Source organism: Hemibagrus wyckioides, linkage group LG22 (genome assembly GCF_019097595.1).
Source record: "Hemibagrus wyckioides isolate EC202008001 linkage group LG22, SWU_Hwy_1.0, whole genome shotgun sequence".
NCBI lineage: Eukaryota > Metazoa > Chordata > Actinopteri > Siluriformes > Bagridae > Hemibagrus > Hemibagrus wyckioides.
This window is the reverse complement of record NC_080731.1, coordinates 21,926,102-21,939,533: the sequence shown is the minus strand read 5'-3', so window position 1 is coordinate 21,939,533 and position 13,432 is coordinate 21,926,102. Positions and strand designations below refer to the sequence as shown.

General features: G+C 44.9%; 1 protein-coding gene across 4 annotated transcripts in view; it reads right to left on the bottom strand.

Moving 5' to 3' along the window:
- LOC131343525 (protein BCAP-like) overlaps window positions 1-13,432 on the bottom strand; it is a 53,767-nt gene that overhangs the window by 17,913 nt on the left and 22,422 nt on the right. For all 4 annotated transcript variants that reach the window (XM_058375272.1, XM_058375271.1, XM_058375273.1 and 1 more), the window contains 6 exons: window positions 12,570-12,854; window positions 12,127-12,230; window positions 11,077-11,280; window positions 10,424-10,588; window positions 10,152-10,322; window positions 9,682-9,876 (listed from right to left, as the gene is read on the bottom strand). In XM_058375272.1, the coding sequence (XP_058231255.1) occupies window positions 9,682-9,876; window positions 10,152-10,322; window positions 10,424-10,588; window positions 11,077-11,280; window positions 12,127-12,230; window positions 12,570-12,854 (1,124 nt within the window). The remainder of the gene's footprint in view (window positions 1-9,681; window positions 9,877-10,151; window positions 10,323-10,423; window positions 10,589-11,076; window positions 11,281-12,126; window positions 12,231-12,569; window positions 12,855-13,432) is intronic.

Here is a 13,432-nt window from a genome sequence, read left to right as displayed (position 1 = left end):
CTCATTCCAGCATGAGGAACCTCTCTCACATCTGAGAAAGGGGTTGTAGAGTGCATTCCCCTCCCAAGTCTAGCCAGCATGTCTTGTTTTCCAGGAAGGATGGGGGCTACACATAGAAGTTAACACTCAAGGTCATTGTGTTGCAGATCTGGTCCAAGGACTGACAATAATCCTGAATCCTATTCATATATGCATCTCACCAGAGCACGGGAGACTCAACTAGTTTGCTTTTGGGGCAAAGCGTACCAGTGCTGAATTCTTCTTGCCCACATGAAGTTCCTAGGCCTCATCCCAGTGGTGTGTGCTTTTTCCCTCTCTGAGAAAAACCTTCTGGAGGATAGTTGGGGATTCAGCCATGATGCAGGCACATCTGTCTTTCACTCTGGGGAATTCCATCCTTTCTGCCATAAAGGTTTGACTTTAAAATCGTACTAGGCTAGAGCCTCTCTGCCTCTACTTAGAGACTTAGAGGGTGCTCAGTTCATGACTGTAGTGGCCAAAGCTATTCCTCTGTGTCTGCTACACGTGAGACTGTTTCAACTCTGGCTGAGGTGCAGGGGTTTTCACCCAACGCAGACACCCTTTTCAAGGTCACAAGGGTTACGCACCACTAGCGTCGTACCCTTCTTATGTGGACAGACCCTGGTTTCTCACCTTGAGTCCCACTCTTAGGGCGTGTCCTTGTTGCAGGACTCTTTTGACGGACACCCCCCTCTCTGGCTGGGGAGCGGCCCTAGACGGCCACCCTACCTATGGCATTTAGGAGGGCTCCTGTCTTTCATGGCACACAGATTGCCTGAAGATGAGGGCTATATTTTTAGTGCTGAAACACTTTCTCCTGAAACTCAGGGGCTACCTTTGGAGGTCCCCTTCATCAAACATTAGGGTGGTCTGTGTTTGTGCCCTCTGTTCAGGTTAGTGCACCAGATCTGGCCCTGGGTAGAGACCAGATGTCTCTTGCTGAGAGCTTTTTTACAATCCAGAGCACATGATTGGGAATCAGGCTTTTTGCTGAGGCAGGGGCTGGGGCCTGGGGAATGGCGTTTCCCCCCGTAGGTGGTGGAATACATATAGCAATTTTATTTGGCTGGGCAGAAGTGGCTATTTTCGCCCCTGAGGAGTCAACCCACTGTGCCCTGTGTCTTTCTCTTTTCCCTTTGGATGGTCCTTCTTAGGAGATTCCCGTCAGGAGGAGCCTCCTCTCTAAGTTGCATGGGGCTATCATCCACCCCACCCTGAGATTTTAGAGCCCCTGAAGGGGACCAGCTCCTAGACTCCGTACTCCCAACTAAGGTTGCCACTTTGAGGGCCTATAATCCTCTACATTAAGGTATACATGGCAGCCATTGCTGTGAGTCATGTGCCTGTTCTCTGGTCTCTTACCTCCTGTGTGGTGCCATGCAGCTGAGGCTTTCCTGTAGACCGTGTCTCCACTCCTGTGAGCTAAAAGTGGTCATGGAGGGGCTTCTCCAAGCCCCCTTTGAGCCAATGGACTCAGCCTCTGAGGAGTTTCTTACCCTGGAAACAGCTCTGCTATAAGCCAGTCATCCAGCCTTTCTGCAGGCCTTCTGCCCTGTGCTCAGTGAGTTGGCAGACCAGGAGAGACTTCACCTGGAATGCACATTTGGGTTCTTGGGACTTACGTACTATTGCTCGAATGCAAGGCATAAGTCATCTCCCTTTTGTCTGCTTTTGCGGCCACAACAAAAGCAATCCGGTCACCTATCAGCACCTTGAGCTGGGTAGTGGTAGCTTTATCCTAGGCCTATAAGGCACGCTGTGTGGCTTCAGCTCTAAAGATTACAGCTTGCTCCACTAGGTGTATCGCTTGCTCCACTAGGTGTATCACTTGCTCCACTAGGTGTATAGGTGTAGGCATTGACGTTCCCCCCAGGATATTTGTGCTGTGGCAGGATGGTCCTCTCTGCACACCTTTAACAGTTTCTTTAACCTGGACCCCACACCTGTGTCCTGGGTCTTACAGGAGCTAATGATGCTTTGCTCCTGGCTCATTTGTGCTCTTTCACAACCTCTGGGACAGACATTTTCTGGGGTCTGGCGTTGGTATTGGTGTTCCCATAGCGTCGAGTTCCCTCAAAAGGGAACTACACCAGCTTCCCTGAGAATGGGACGAGATGCTGCATCGCTAGCCACACCCCGGGCGTCCACTCGCACTTCCTTCAGACAAGTAGAAGCTGGAGTAATGTGATGTAGATGCCCTTTAATGGTCTTGCTGGCACGCTCTGCTTTGTCATATGACCTATTCGAGCCAATAAATCGGTGTGATTTCACACCATAGTGCCATCCATGACGCAGCATCTCATTCCCTTCTCAGGGAACTGGGTTACATATGTACCCTGGTGTAGATTTCCATCTTCTCTTTTAATATACTGGAGGTACTTGGGGGTGTGCATGTGTCCTGTGTTACTTCTTTTTCTCTTATTTTCTCATTTCTACAGAAAGTGTGTTTATATGTATGATAAATTTTCAATATATCTTGGCACACTCTGTGATGATTTTGCAGTCTTTTGTCTATGACCTTATCTTATAACCACAATTTCCTTTGTTTAAGACCCAATAATTTTTATTTCGATTAAATAAAGAATGTGTTGAGCACAGACACTCCATTGTCAGCCCAACTCTAGAGATATCTGCCACCACCTCTGTTGACACCTTTGATATCCACTGTTATTGCCGTTTGTTACCCATGGACAACACCATTTGTCATTAGCCCACCTGCAGTGACCTGTTGTGTCAATTTGATGCCGATTATAGAACGATTTTGTTACTCATCGATAATTCCTTTTATTGCACATACAGTAGATAATGAGAAAGACCACAAATTAGATTTGTATAAATACTCTGAAGAGCATTGCACTTCGAACCCCAACTTTGTTTTTTTTCTTATTATTATTTTATCCTGATATCAGCTTAGAGGCAGTTCCAGCAGCTTCTACAAAATAAACCCAAAAGAACATTTTATCAATGTACAGATATTTTCTCCAGTGCATTGGTGGAGTAAATGGTGAATTCTCCAATTCTCCAGGTACTTTCCTACCTAAGTCTATTCCACATTAGATGTATGACTTGGGACATTAAAGGCATAGGAAACCTTCTGTAACAGCACTACCCACAATTCCCCCTCCAGACCATCAGAGGAGGCCCTCTCCAGAGTACTGGGGACATCTGGGGAACGCCACTTACTGCTGGGTTACTTCCTAGTTTCAGTACATTTAAACTGTGCTCACGCCTTTGAAAGCTGAAGTATTGTTAGTTTTGCTACTTACTGAGCCATTTTCTTTCCATTGCTATTGTTCCCTCAGAAGTTTGAACTTGTACTCATTGTTTGTTTGGATTTCAATTTTTGATTGTGTTTTTGGTCCCTTTGCTTTATGAATTGCTTTGTTTGGATTATTGGACTCTTAGCCTGTTTTGCTGATTTCGACTCTGCCTGCCATTTTGTATTGTTTGCAAAGTGTCAGCTCAGTTGCTTCAGCTGTGCCAGGGCTCAGAGTCAGCGGCCGATTATGCTGTAAATTTCAGGACACTTGCTGCACAAAGTGGCTGGAATGACACATCTCTACAAGCCATTTTCAGTGAATACCTTTAGCCCAGACTGCAGGCTGAGATTGAATGTAAGGGTGAGGACCAGCTGTTGAGCCAATACATTACCCCTGCCATCCATCTGAATAATCTGCTACACACCTATCATCAATGTAGTGGCTCCACGACCACTATGACACCAAGCCTGCCAGAGCATATGCAGCTGGGTAAGGCAACAGCACTCACAGAGGTGCATCACACCCAGGTTAACCCTGCTTCCTGCCCCCACAGCCTGACACTACCAGTGCAACTATGCTTCACCAGTGAAAGTTGCCACATCTCCTCCTTGGTGGATTCAGGGTCTGCTGTGAACCTCATCCACTGCCAGCTGGTGGAAGAACTCCAGTTACCCACTGTGCAACTCCTCTAAAGATTATGGCAGTGGATAGTCATATGCTTGGAGATGAATATATTACATGTCAAACCATTTCCATATCTGTTCAGGTTGGATATGGATATGACTTGGAGGAGTACATGGCATCAGTGTCCGGCTACATCGGGAAGTGCATCGATGACGTGATCGCCTCCAAGTCCATCACCACACACTCCAACCAGAAGCCGTGGATGACCGCAAAGGTGTGTGCACTGCTAAGATCCAGAGACTCTGCCTTCAGAGCTGGAGACAAGGACACCCTAAGAACAGCACGGGCTAAACTGTCTCGAGCCATCAGAGAGGCAAAGCGTGCACACACCCAGAGAATCCACAGCCACTTCCAGAACAGCGGTGACACTCGGCGCATGTGGCAAGGCATCCAGTCCATCACCAACTACAGGCCAGCTCCACCTGCCTGTGACAGTGATGCCTCCCTTCCAGATGTGCTGAACAGCTTCTACGCTCGGTTCGAGGTGTGTAACGATGTGACAGTGAGGAAGACCATCCCTTCTTCAGAGGACGAGGTGCTCTGTTTCACCATGGCTGACGTGAGGAAAACTCTACGCAGAGTTAACCCACGGAAAGCTGCTGGACCAGACAATATTCATGGCAGAGACTTTAGGCATGTTGGGATGACGGTGCTGCTCAGGGAGATGTTTAAGATGTCTATGAAGACATCCACTAGCTGTTCTGCACACTCCCTGAGCAGCACCGTCATCCCAACATGCCTAAAGTCTACCACCATCAACCCTGTGCTGAAGAAGTCTCCAGTGTCCTGTCTCAATGACTACCGTCCCATTGCACTCACACCCATCATCATGAAGTGCTTCGAGAGGCTCATCATGAGACACATCAAGAACCTGCTGCCACCTTCACTTGACCCCATGCAGTTTGCGTATCGTCCAAATCGCTCCACAGATGATGCCATCACCACAACCCTCTATCTGGCCCTCACACACCTGGACAATAAAGACACTTACCTACGAATGCTGTTCATTGACTTCAGTTCAGCATTCAACACGATCATTCCTCAGCACCTGATTGAGAAGCTGAGCCTGCTAGGCATCAACACCTCCCTCTGCAACTGGATCCTGGATTTCCTGACTGGGAGACCTCAGTCAGTCCAGATCAGGAACAGCATGTCCAGCACCACCACACTGAACACTGGAGCTCCTCAGGGCTGTGTGCTCAGACCACTGCTGTTCACTCTGCTGACTCACGACTGTGCAGCAATGCACAGCTATAATCATATCATCAAGTTCTCCGATGACACGACCGTGGTGGGTCTCATCAGCAAGAATGATGAGTCAGCTTATAGAGAGGAGGTGCAACAACTAATAGCCTGGTGTAAAGTCAACAACCTGTCTCTGAACGTCGACAAGACTAAAGAGATGGTTGTTGACTTCAGGAGAGCAAAGAGTGACCATTCTCCACTGAACATTGATGGGTCCATCGTGGAGATCGTCAAGAGCACCAAATTCCTTGGTGTTCACCTGGCGGAGGACCTCACCTGGTCACTCAACACCAGCTCCATCACCAGGAAAGCCCAGCAGCGTCTCTACTTCCTGCGAAGGCTGAGGAAGGCTCATCTTCCACCTCCCATCCTGACCACCTTCTACAGAGGGACCATCGAGAGGATCCTGAGCAGCTGCATCACTGCTTGGTTTGGGAACTGCACCTTCTTGGACCGCAAGACCCTTCAGCGTATAGTGAGAACAGCTGAGAAGATCATCAGAGTCTCTCTCCCCTCTATCACAGACATTTACTCCACACGCTGCATCCGCAAAGCTAACAGGATTGTGGATGATCCCACACACTCTTACACACCCCACACACCCCTCACACACACTCTTCACCCTTCTGCCATCTGGTAAGAGGTACCGAAGCATTTGGACCCGCACAACCAGACTGTTAAACAGTTTCTTCCCTCAGGCAATCAGGTATCTCAACAGAGAACTGAGCTGAGCTGGACACACACACACACCTACAACCAAGATCTCAGAGGAGAACTGAACTGTGCTGGACACACACATACATAACACACACGCACAAAAAATAGAACTGAACTGTGCTGGACACGGACACACACACACACATACATAACACACACGCACAAAAAAAAGAACTGAACTGTGCTGGACATAGTCAGACACACACACACACACTAAATTGTCCTGTTTGCACGCACATGCCACTTTACATTTATATATATTTATATTAATCCTGTTTATGTGTCACTTTAATATCTGTATCACTGTATACACTGTTCTTTGCACATTGTCTTGTTCATTGCACAAAGTCGGCCTATATGTTGTTTGTCTGCACTGTCTTGTCTTGTCTTGTCTTCCTGTGCACTTCTGTTGTATGTATAGTTCTTAAAGACTGCACCTTAAGTATAGTTAAATTTTTTTAGTTTAATTTTAATTTTTAAATTATAGTTTAATTTTTTATCTCTGTTATAGCTCTATGTTTTTCTGTGTTACTGTACTTTGTCTGTGTTCTGTGTAGCACCTCTGGTCTAGGAGGAACGTTGTTTCACTTCACTGTTTACTGCATCTGCTATATATGGTTTAAGTGACAATAAAGCTTCTTTGATTTTGATTATTTAGCTCCTCCTGTGATCCTAGGATTCCCATGGCAAAACTCCCACAACCTGACAATATCATGGCGAACCAAGGAACCTGTCCACTGGCAGCCCATTGCATGGCTCACTGTCTGTGGGTGGGCCCCAACCTCCCATGCCACACAACCTCTGTGGAAAGCCCAGAACCTACCCAAGCAGTCAAAATTCCACAGGACTACCATGACCTCGTGGAGGTGTTTAATATCGAGCAAACCACCCATCTACCTCCACATAGACCTTGGGACTGTGCTATTGATCTCCTACCAAACACCTCACCCCCATTGTCCTTCCCAGAGACCCAGGCCATGTAGGACTATATAAAAGATGCCCTGGGTGCAGGCTTCATCATGACCTTCAACCTCCCCTGTGGCCACAGGATTCTTTTTCATCGATAAGAAGCCTTGTATCGACTACAGAGGATTGAATGCTATCACAGTCAGAAACCTCTACATGCTTTGACTGTTTTCTCCTGTCCTTGAACAGCTCAGGGAAGCCAAGATTTTTACCAAGTTGGACCTGCAGAGTGCATAAAACCTTGTCTGGATACCAGAGAGGGATACTTTCCGTGGTCATTATGAACATCTCTTTATGTCGTATGGGCTGACTAATGAGCCTGCAGTGTTTCAGTCCTTTGTGAATGAGGTGTTTAATAAGTGTCATCATTTATATAGATAAAGCTGAGCTGACTTTTACAGCACCACCTATATGTGAAAGCCAAGAAGTGGGAGTTTCACTTAAATACTATCACATTCCTGGGGTATGTGATCAGTGACCTGGGAGTAAAAATGGGCAGTGGTAAGGTAAAAGCAGTCATTAAATGGCCAGTCCCATCCAGCATCAAGGAACTGCAATGCTCCCACGGTTTCGCCACTACTATATAATTATAGATCCATGGCTGCCCCTCCCACAGCTCTGCTCAAGGAGCCAAATAGGTCAAGGGGACCATTGAAAAAAATCAAAGCAGATTTTTACTGTGGCCCCCATTCTGCGACACCATACACCAAACTCCCATTTGTAGATTAAGTAGACACCTAGTTCTGTGGAATCTGAGCTGTGCTATTGCAACATCATGGAACACCTTTTAAACTGTTCCCCTGTACATTCTATTCCCGGAAGCTCGCTTCCACAGAAGCAAACTATGACATAGTAAATCGAGCGTTACTATCAATCAAAGAAGCACTGGAGGAGTTGAGGCACTGGCTCTGAAAAGGGCAGTGGGCCCCTTTTCAGATCACAGATCATAAGAATTTATAATTATTTTAAATGACATTAATATGTTTCAACCCATGGCGAACCAGGTGGGCATTGTTCTTAACCAGATTCTCAAAATTCACTGACTCAGTCTTCCATCAGGCTTAACCCTTTTCAGTGTGTGCTTGGTTACCAGCCCCTATTGTTTCCCTGGTCTGGGTAACCTTCCAATGTGCCATCAGTGGACGACTGATTCCAGAGAAATCAAAGATTATGGGAAAGTGTGCACATGTGCCACCAGAGGGCTATCAGGCATAAAAGGAAGCAAGCCAACTGTCAAAGACATCCACACCCACAGTATTGCCCAGGGCAGATGGTTTAGCTCTCAACCAAAAACCTGAAGCTCCCCTGTAAGCTCAGCCAAAGGTATATAGGACCCTTTAGTGTGTGGCAACATCAAGACCTGATGGAGCTGGTGGGTCAGTTTGTAGACGTGTTCTCAACAACACCGGGATTAACACACCTACTCCACCATGAGCTCAAAACACCTCAGGTAGTTGTGTTGTCATCTTGATCAGCGTCTGGTCAGTTCTCCCTCACAAATCCAGTTTAAATGACATCTTGATCTGCAACTAAACTGATAAATTAAGATTTTAGTCAATTGATTCTACAGATTCAGGACTATCTGATGAACTGCTACAATATATTGCCAAAAGTATTGGGACACCCCTCCAAATCATTGAGTTCAGGTGTTGTTTTTCAGGGGTTGGGCTCAGCCCCTTAGTTCCATTAAAAGAAACTCTTAATGCTTCAGCTTCATACCAAGACATTTTGGACAATTTCATGCTCTTTGTGGGAACAGTTTGGGGATGACCCCTTCCTGTTCCAACATGACTGCACACCAGTGACCAAAGCAAGGTCCATAAAGACATGGATGAGTGAGTTTGGTGTGGAGGAACTTGACTGTCCTGCACAGAGTCCTGACCTCAACCCCATAGAACACCTTTGGGATGAATTAGAGTGGAGACTGTGAGACAGACCTTCTCGTCCAACATCAGTGCCTGACCTCACAAATGCTCTTCTTCTAGAGGAATGGTCAAAAATTCCCATAAACACACTCCTAAACCTTGTGGAAAGCCTTCCCAGAAGAGTTGAAGCTGTTATAGCTGTAAAGGGCGGGACAACTCCATATTACATTCATGTGCAGGTAAAGGCAGACGTCATAGTTTTGGTCTGGTTCGCAGTCAAATTTGAAAACAGTTCACTGGAGCCTGATGGTTTTCCAATCAAGTTCTTTAAGAATTTTCAAAGTAACCCAATACTTGGCTATGTAAACTGACACTTTGGAGTAGGGCTACCAGAGACGCTCATACAATCATCCATAATACTGCTTCTAAACAAGGAGAAGGATCCTGAGGCTTGTAGCTCTTACAGACCAAAGTGATGGCTTCTGGCCTAAAAGATACACCTGAGGTTGAAATTATACTTGACACTGAAAAAGTGTTTGACTGGAAATATCTTAACAAGGTGCTTCAAAAATTTGGGTTTAGTAATAATTTTATTTAAGCTACTGTACAAGATGTTCCACAGTTGCCCCTCCTCCAAGTGTCTCTCTGTCTGTCTGTTCTAATGATTTCCTTCTTAGTCTTCACAGGACAAAGGCCCTGTTATAGTTTTGTAACTTTTTAAATGCACAAACTCAGCAGTGGACTGAATGAAACAGGACTTCCACAGGTCACAGAACTAAAAGTTTGTATAAAACTACAGATGAATTTGATGAATAGAATAAAGTGTAAAGAGGAAAAGCTCTAACAAGCTAACAGACTGTTAGAAACATCATCATCACAATCCTACTGTCTTACTGTGTGTGTGTGTGAAACATGAAACATACCTCTTCTCTCCTTAGATAATTTATACGCTGATGCAGCTGTAACTTCTTTGCCTTACAGAACAACTTGCTCTTTTCTTCATATTCAGTGTTCTTGTACTTCTGCTCCAGCTGATCGAGCTCCATCTCTACTTCTCTGATCTTCTCCTTTTTAGCCTGCTGTACAAGCTGTTCCACATATTCCACTCGCATGTCCCACTGTTAAACATACACACACACACACACAAACATTATGCATCTCACACACACTATATATACCACACATTTTATACATCTTTCTCTCACACACACTACCCATTATTTTTAGTGATGTAGACTCTGTGTGGTCAGAGCTCCATGTCCAGTTAATGCTGTCACATGCACACACTCAGACTCCACTGATAAAAGGGCCATTTACTGCAGCTTTGGACTAGAGTTTGTTACTTTGTGTGTGTGTGTGTGTGTGTGTGTGTGTGATCAAATAAGGCACATACCAGCTGTTTCCTCTTTTCCATGCAGAACAATTTGACCTTGTATGAATATTCAGTGTTGTTGTACTGCTGCTCCAGCTGATCGAGTGACTTCTCCACGTCACTGATGTTCTCCTCTGTCCCTCCTTCAGCCTGCTGTACAAGCTGTTCCACTAGCTGCTGTCGCCTCATCAACTATTACACACACACATATTTTTAGTCACTTGAACTTTATCTATTTACCCAACATGTTTCTAAACAATGTGTTTGTGTGTGAGAAGAAGTAAGAAACACACCAGCTGTTCCCTCTTTTCCATGCAGAACAATTTGACCTTTTCTGCATAGTCACTGTTCTTGTACTGCTGATCCAACTGATTGAGCTCCATCTCTACTTCACTGATGTCCTGTTCTTCTGAAACCTGCTGTACACGCTCTTCCACGTGTTCTAGTATCCTCTTCAACTGTTAAACACACACACACACACAATTTAATTAATCACATACACAGTAAGTATTTACAGTATAAAACTTGCTGTGAAATAAAAACCAGGCCAGTCCTCCTAGACTGTGCATATAACTCATCTATATTGAGAACTAAGTTAAAAAAAATTAATGAATGAAATAAAACGAAAGAAGAAGGGATAAAGGGGTAAAATTGCAATATGTTTACGTTACATGCAGTAAGAGTTCAGGCATGCAGCTATTACAGAATGGAAAGTGATTCTGTTAACATGTAGGGCAAGGTGTCCCAGTGCACTGCTACCTGTCCAGGTAGATTTCATCACATTTTCTTTACTCATCTCTACAGTGAAGAATTCTACATCAGTGTGGTCAGAGTTCCGTGTCCACTTAACACTGCCACATGCACACACTTGCACTCAGTTGATAAAAAGGGCAATTTACTGCTGCGTTGGTGTGTGAGTGAGAGAGAGAACAAACCGGAAACATACTTCTTCACTCTTTAGCTGTTCCATACGTTGCTGCAACCGTAACTTCTTTGCCTCTTTGATCATTGAGATCTGTTCTGAATATTCAGTTGTCTTGTACTGCTTCTCCAGCTGTTCGAGTGCCATCTCAGCTTCACTGATGTTCTCCTCTGTCCCTTTTTCAGCCTGCTGTATGAGCTTTTCAACTTGTTGCAGTCGTCTATTCAACTGTTAAACACACACACACACACACACACACACTCAGAAAAGTGCAAATTATTCTGTCATAGATGTTTTGTACTGTTTGTTTTTGTTTTTTATGTCCTGTGCCACATGTTTTTGTTTTCATTTTTGAGTTTGCATGTGTGTTTGCCCCGCCCTTTCCTTTATCCCATTCCCGCCTGTGGAAGCACCTGCACCTGACAAATTCACACCTGAAAACAAAACATAAGAGGAGAGAAGATCTGGAGAAACCTTCTGATTCCCTTCTCCTCTTACAAACCACTAATCCCCCTGAGACTTGGAAAGTGTGTGATGTCATTATTCCGGAGCGTCTCTAGGATTTTACTCCGAATCCGTCAGTAACGTCAGTAATGTTTTCCAGACTGTGTGTGTGAACGTGTCTGGAAACATCAGTGTGTGTTTTCCCTTCTATACAACAGACAGTAGAAATAAGTCCAGGTAAGATAGATCCTGTCTCAGGGGACATATGGGTAAAGATTACATCATATCCTGTAGGAAAAGAAGGTTTTATGGATTTTTCTTCTTCAGTAAAAAGACACTCAGGAAGCTCTTGTTCTGTTCTGGTGTCTCCAAAAGTAACCAAACATCAAACCCAGTTTAATACACAACAATAACATACAACAATACGTATTAGATCTCTCTCACTCTCTCTCTTTCTTACACACACACACACACTCTTACTCTTACACACACACACACACACACTCTTACTCTTACACACACACACACACACACACAGACTCACACACACACACACACACACACAGACTCACACACACACACACACACACACACACACAGACTCACACACACACACTAAGTTACTCTTACCTGTTGTCTCTTTCGGTGTCTCCACAGTAGGTATATTCCCACTGCAGCACAGCAGAGCAGACTCATCACTATCAGTACAATCCCCCATGCAGGAACAGCAGGCTCTACAACACACACACACACACACACAGTTAAAAGGCGTGTCTGTTGCTCTGATGTCACAGGGAGACACTGTTAATGTGATTGCTGCACAGTTCCAGTGGACTTTAATGTGGAAAGAATGGAAATAAAAACACTCAGCTTCCACTCTTCTCTCATACAGTCACTAGAACACCTTTCTTTTCTAACACACGTTTGATACTGATACTGTCCACTGGATTCATGCCCTGTCTAATAGAATTCTTATTAGAAATCTAAATCAGTTCTGCTGTCAGTTATGGAGTGACATGTTTCCTATAATTCAGTGTTAAACTCTTTATGTTACAGACCACACTGAGACGTACCTTCCACAGAGACGGCGTATATCTGAATGTCTTCCTCATTCTTCGTGTCCCGGATGGTGTAACTTCCACTATCCCTCGGCTCCATGTGTCTCAGTGTGAGCTCAGGGTAAGTGAGTGATGTTCTGTCTCTGTATTTATCTTTACACTGCAGTGAGCGATTATTCACCCTGCAGATCACTTCATCAGCTGAACCACTGCTTTTATAAATCACCTCCACTGGTTCTGGTACAGACACATGCAGCTTCAGATCTTCACCAGACTTCATCTGAACTGGTGAGAACACAGCTGAGGAGAAAAAACATGGAGGAACTTCAGCTAGATTTAGACACAAACATAAAGCCTTACAGTCCCATTCAGAGTGCAGTGTTGATGTGGGGGAAGTTCCTGGTGGTCAGAGTCGGGTTCCTCAGCTCCTTAAGGCCGTTTCAGATTCTGAACATCACCTGTGTGGACTTCACACCTGTGAGGCTGCCAGATTTCTGAGTTTTTCAGTAGTGTCTAGAAGACTGCCTTTAACCACAGACACTCACCTTTAATGTCTCTGATTATACATTAAGTACAAAAAGGGTGAAAATAGTTTAGTGGACTTTAAAGGGACAGTGATATTCATTTATTAATAATGATAATTATTTCAGCTTGTCCATAATAAAGTGTGCGGTAGGAATGAAAGACTGGTTCAAGGTGGAAGTGGGATTGTACCAAGGATCAGGTCTTAGCCTTTTCTTGTTTGCAATGCTGATGGACACGCTGATGGATGAGATCAGACAGGAACCCACTTGGACTATGATGTTCGCAGATGACATTGTGATCTGTAGTGAGAGTAGAGAAGAGGTTGAGATGAGCCTGGAGAAGTGGAAGTCTGC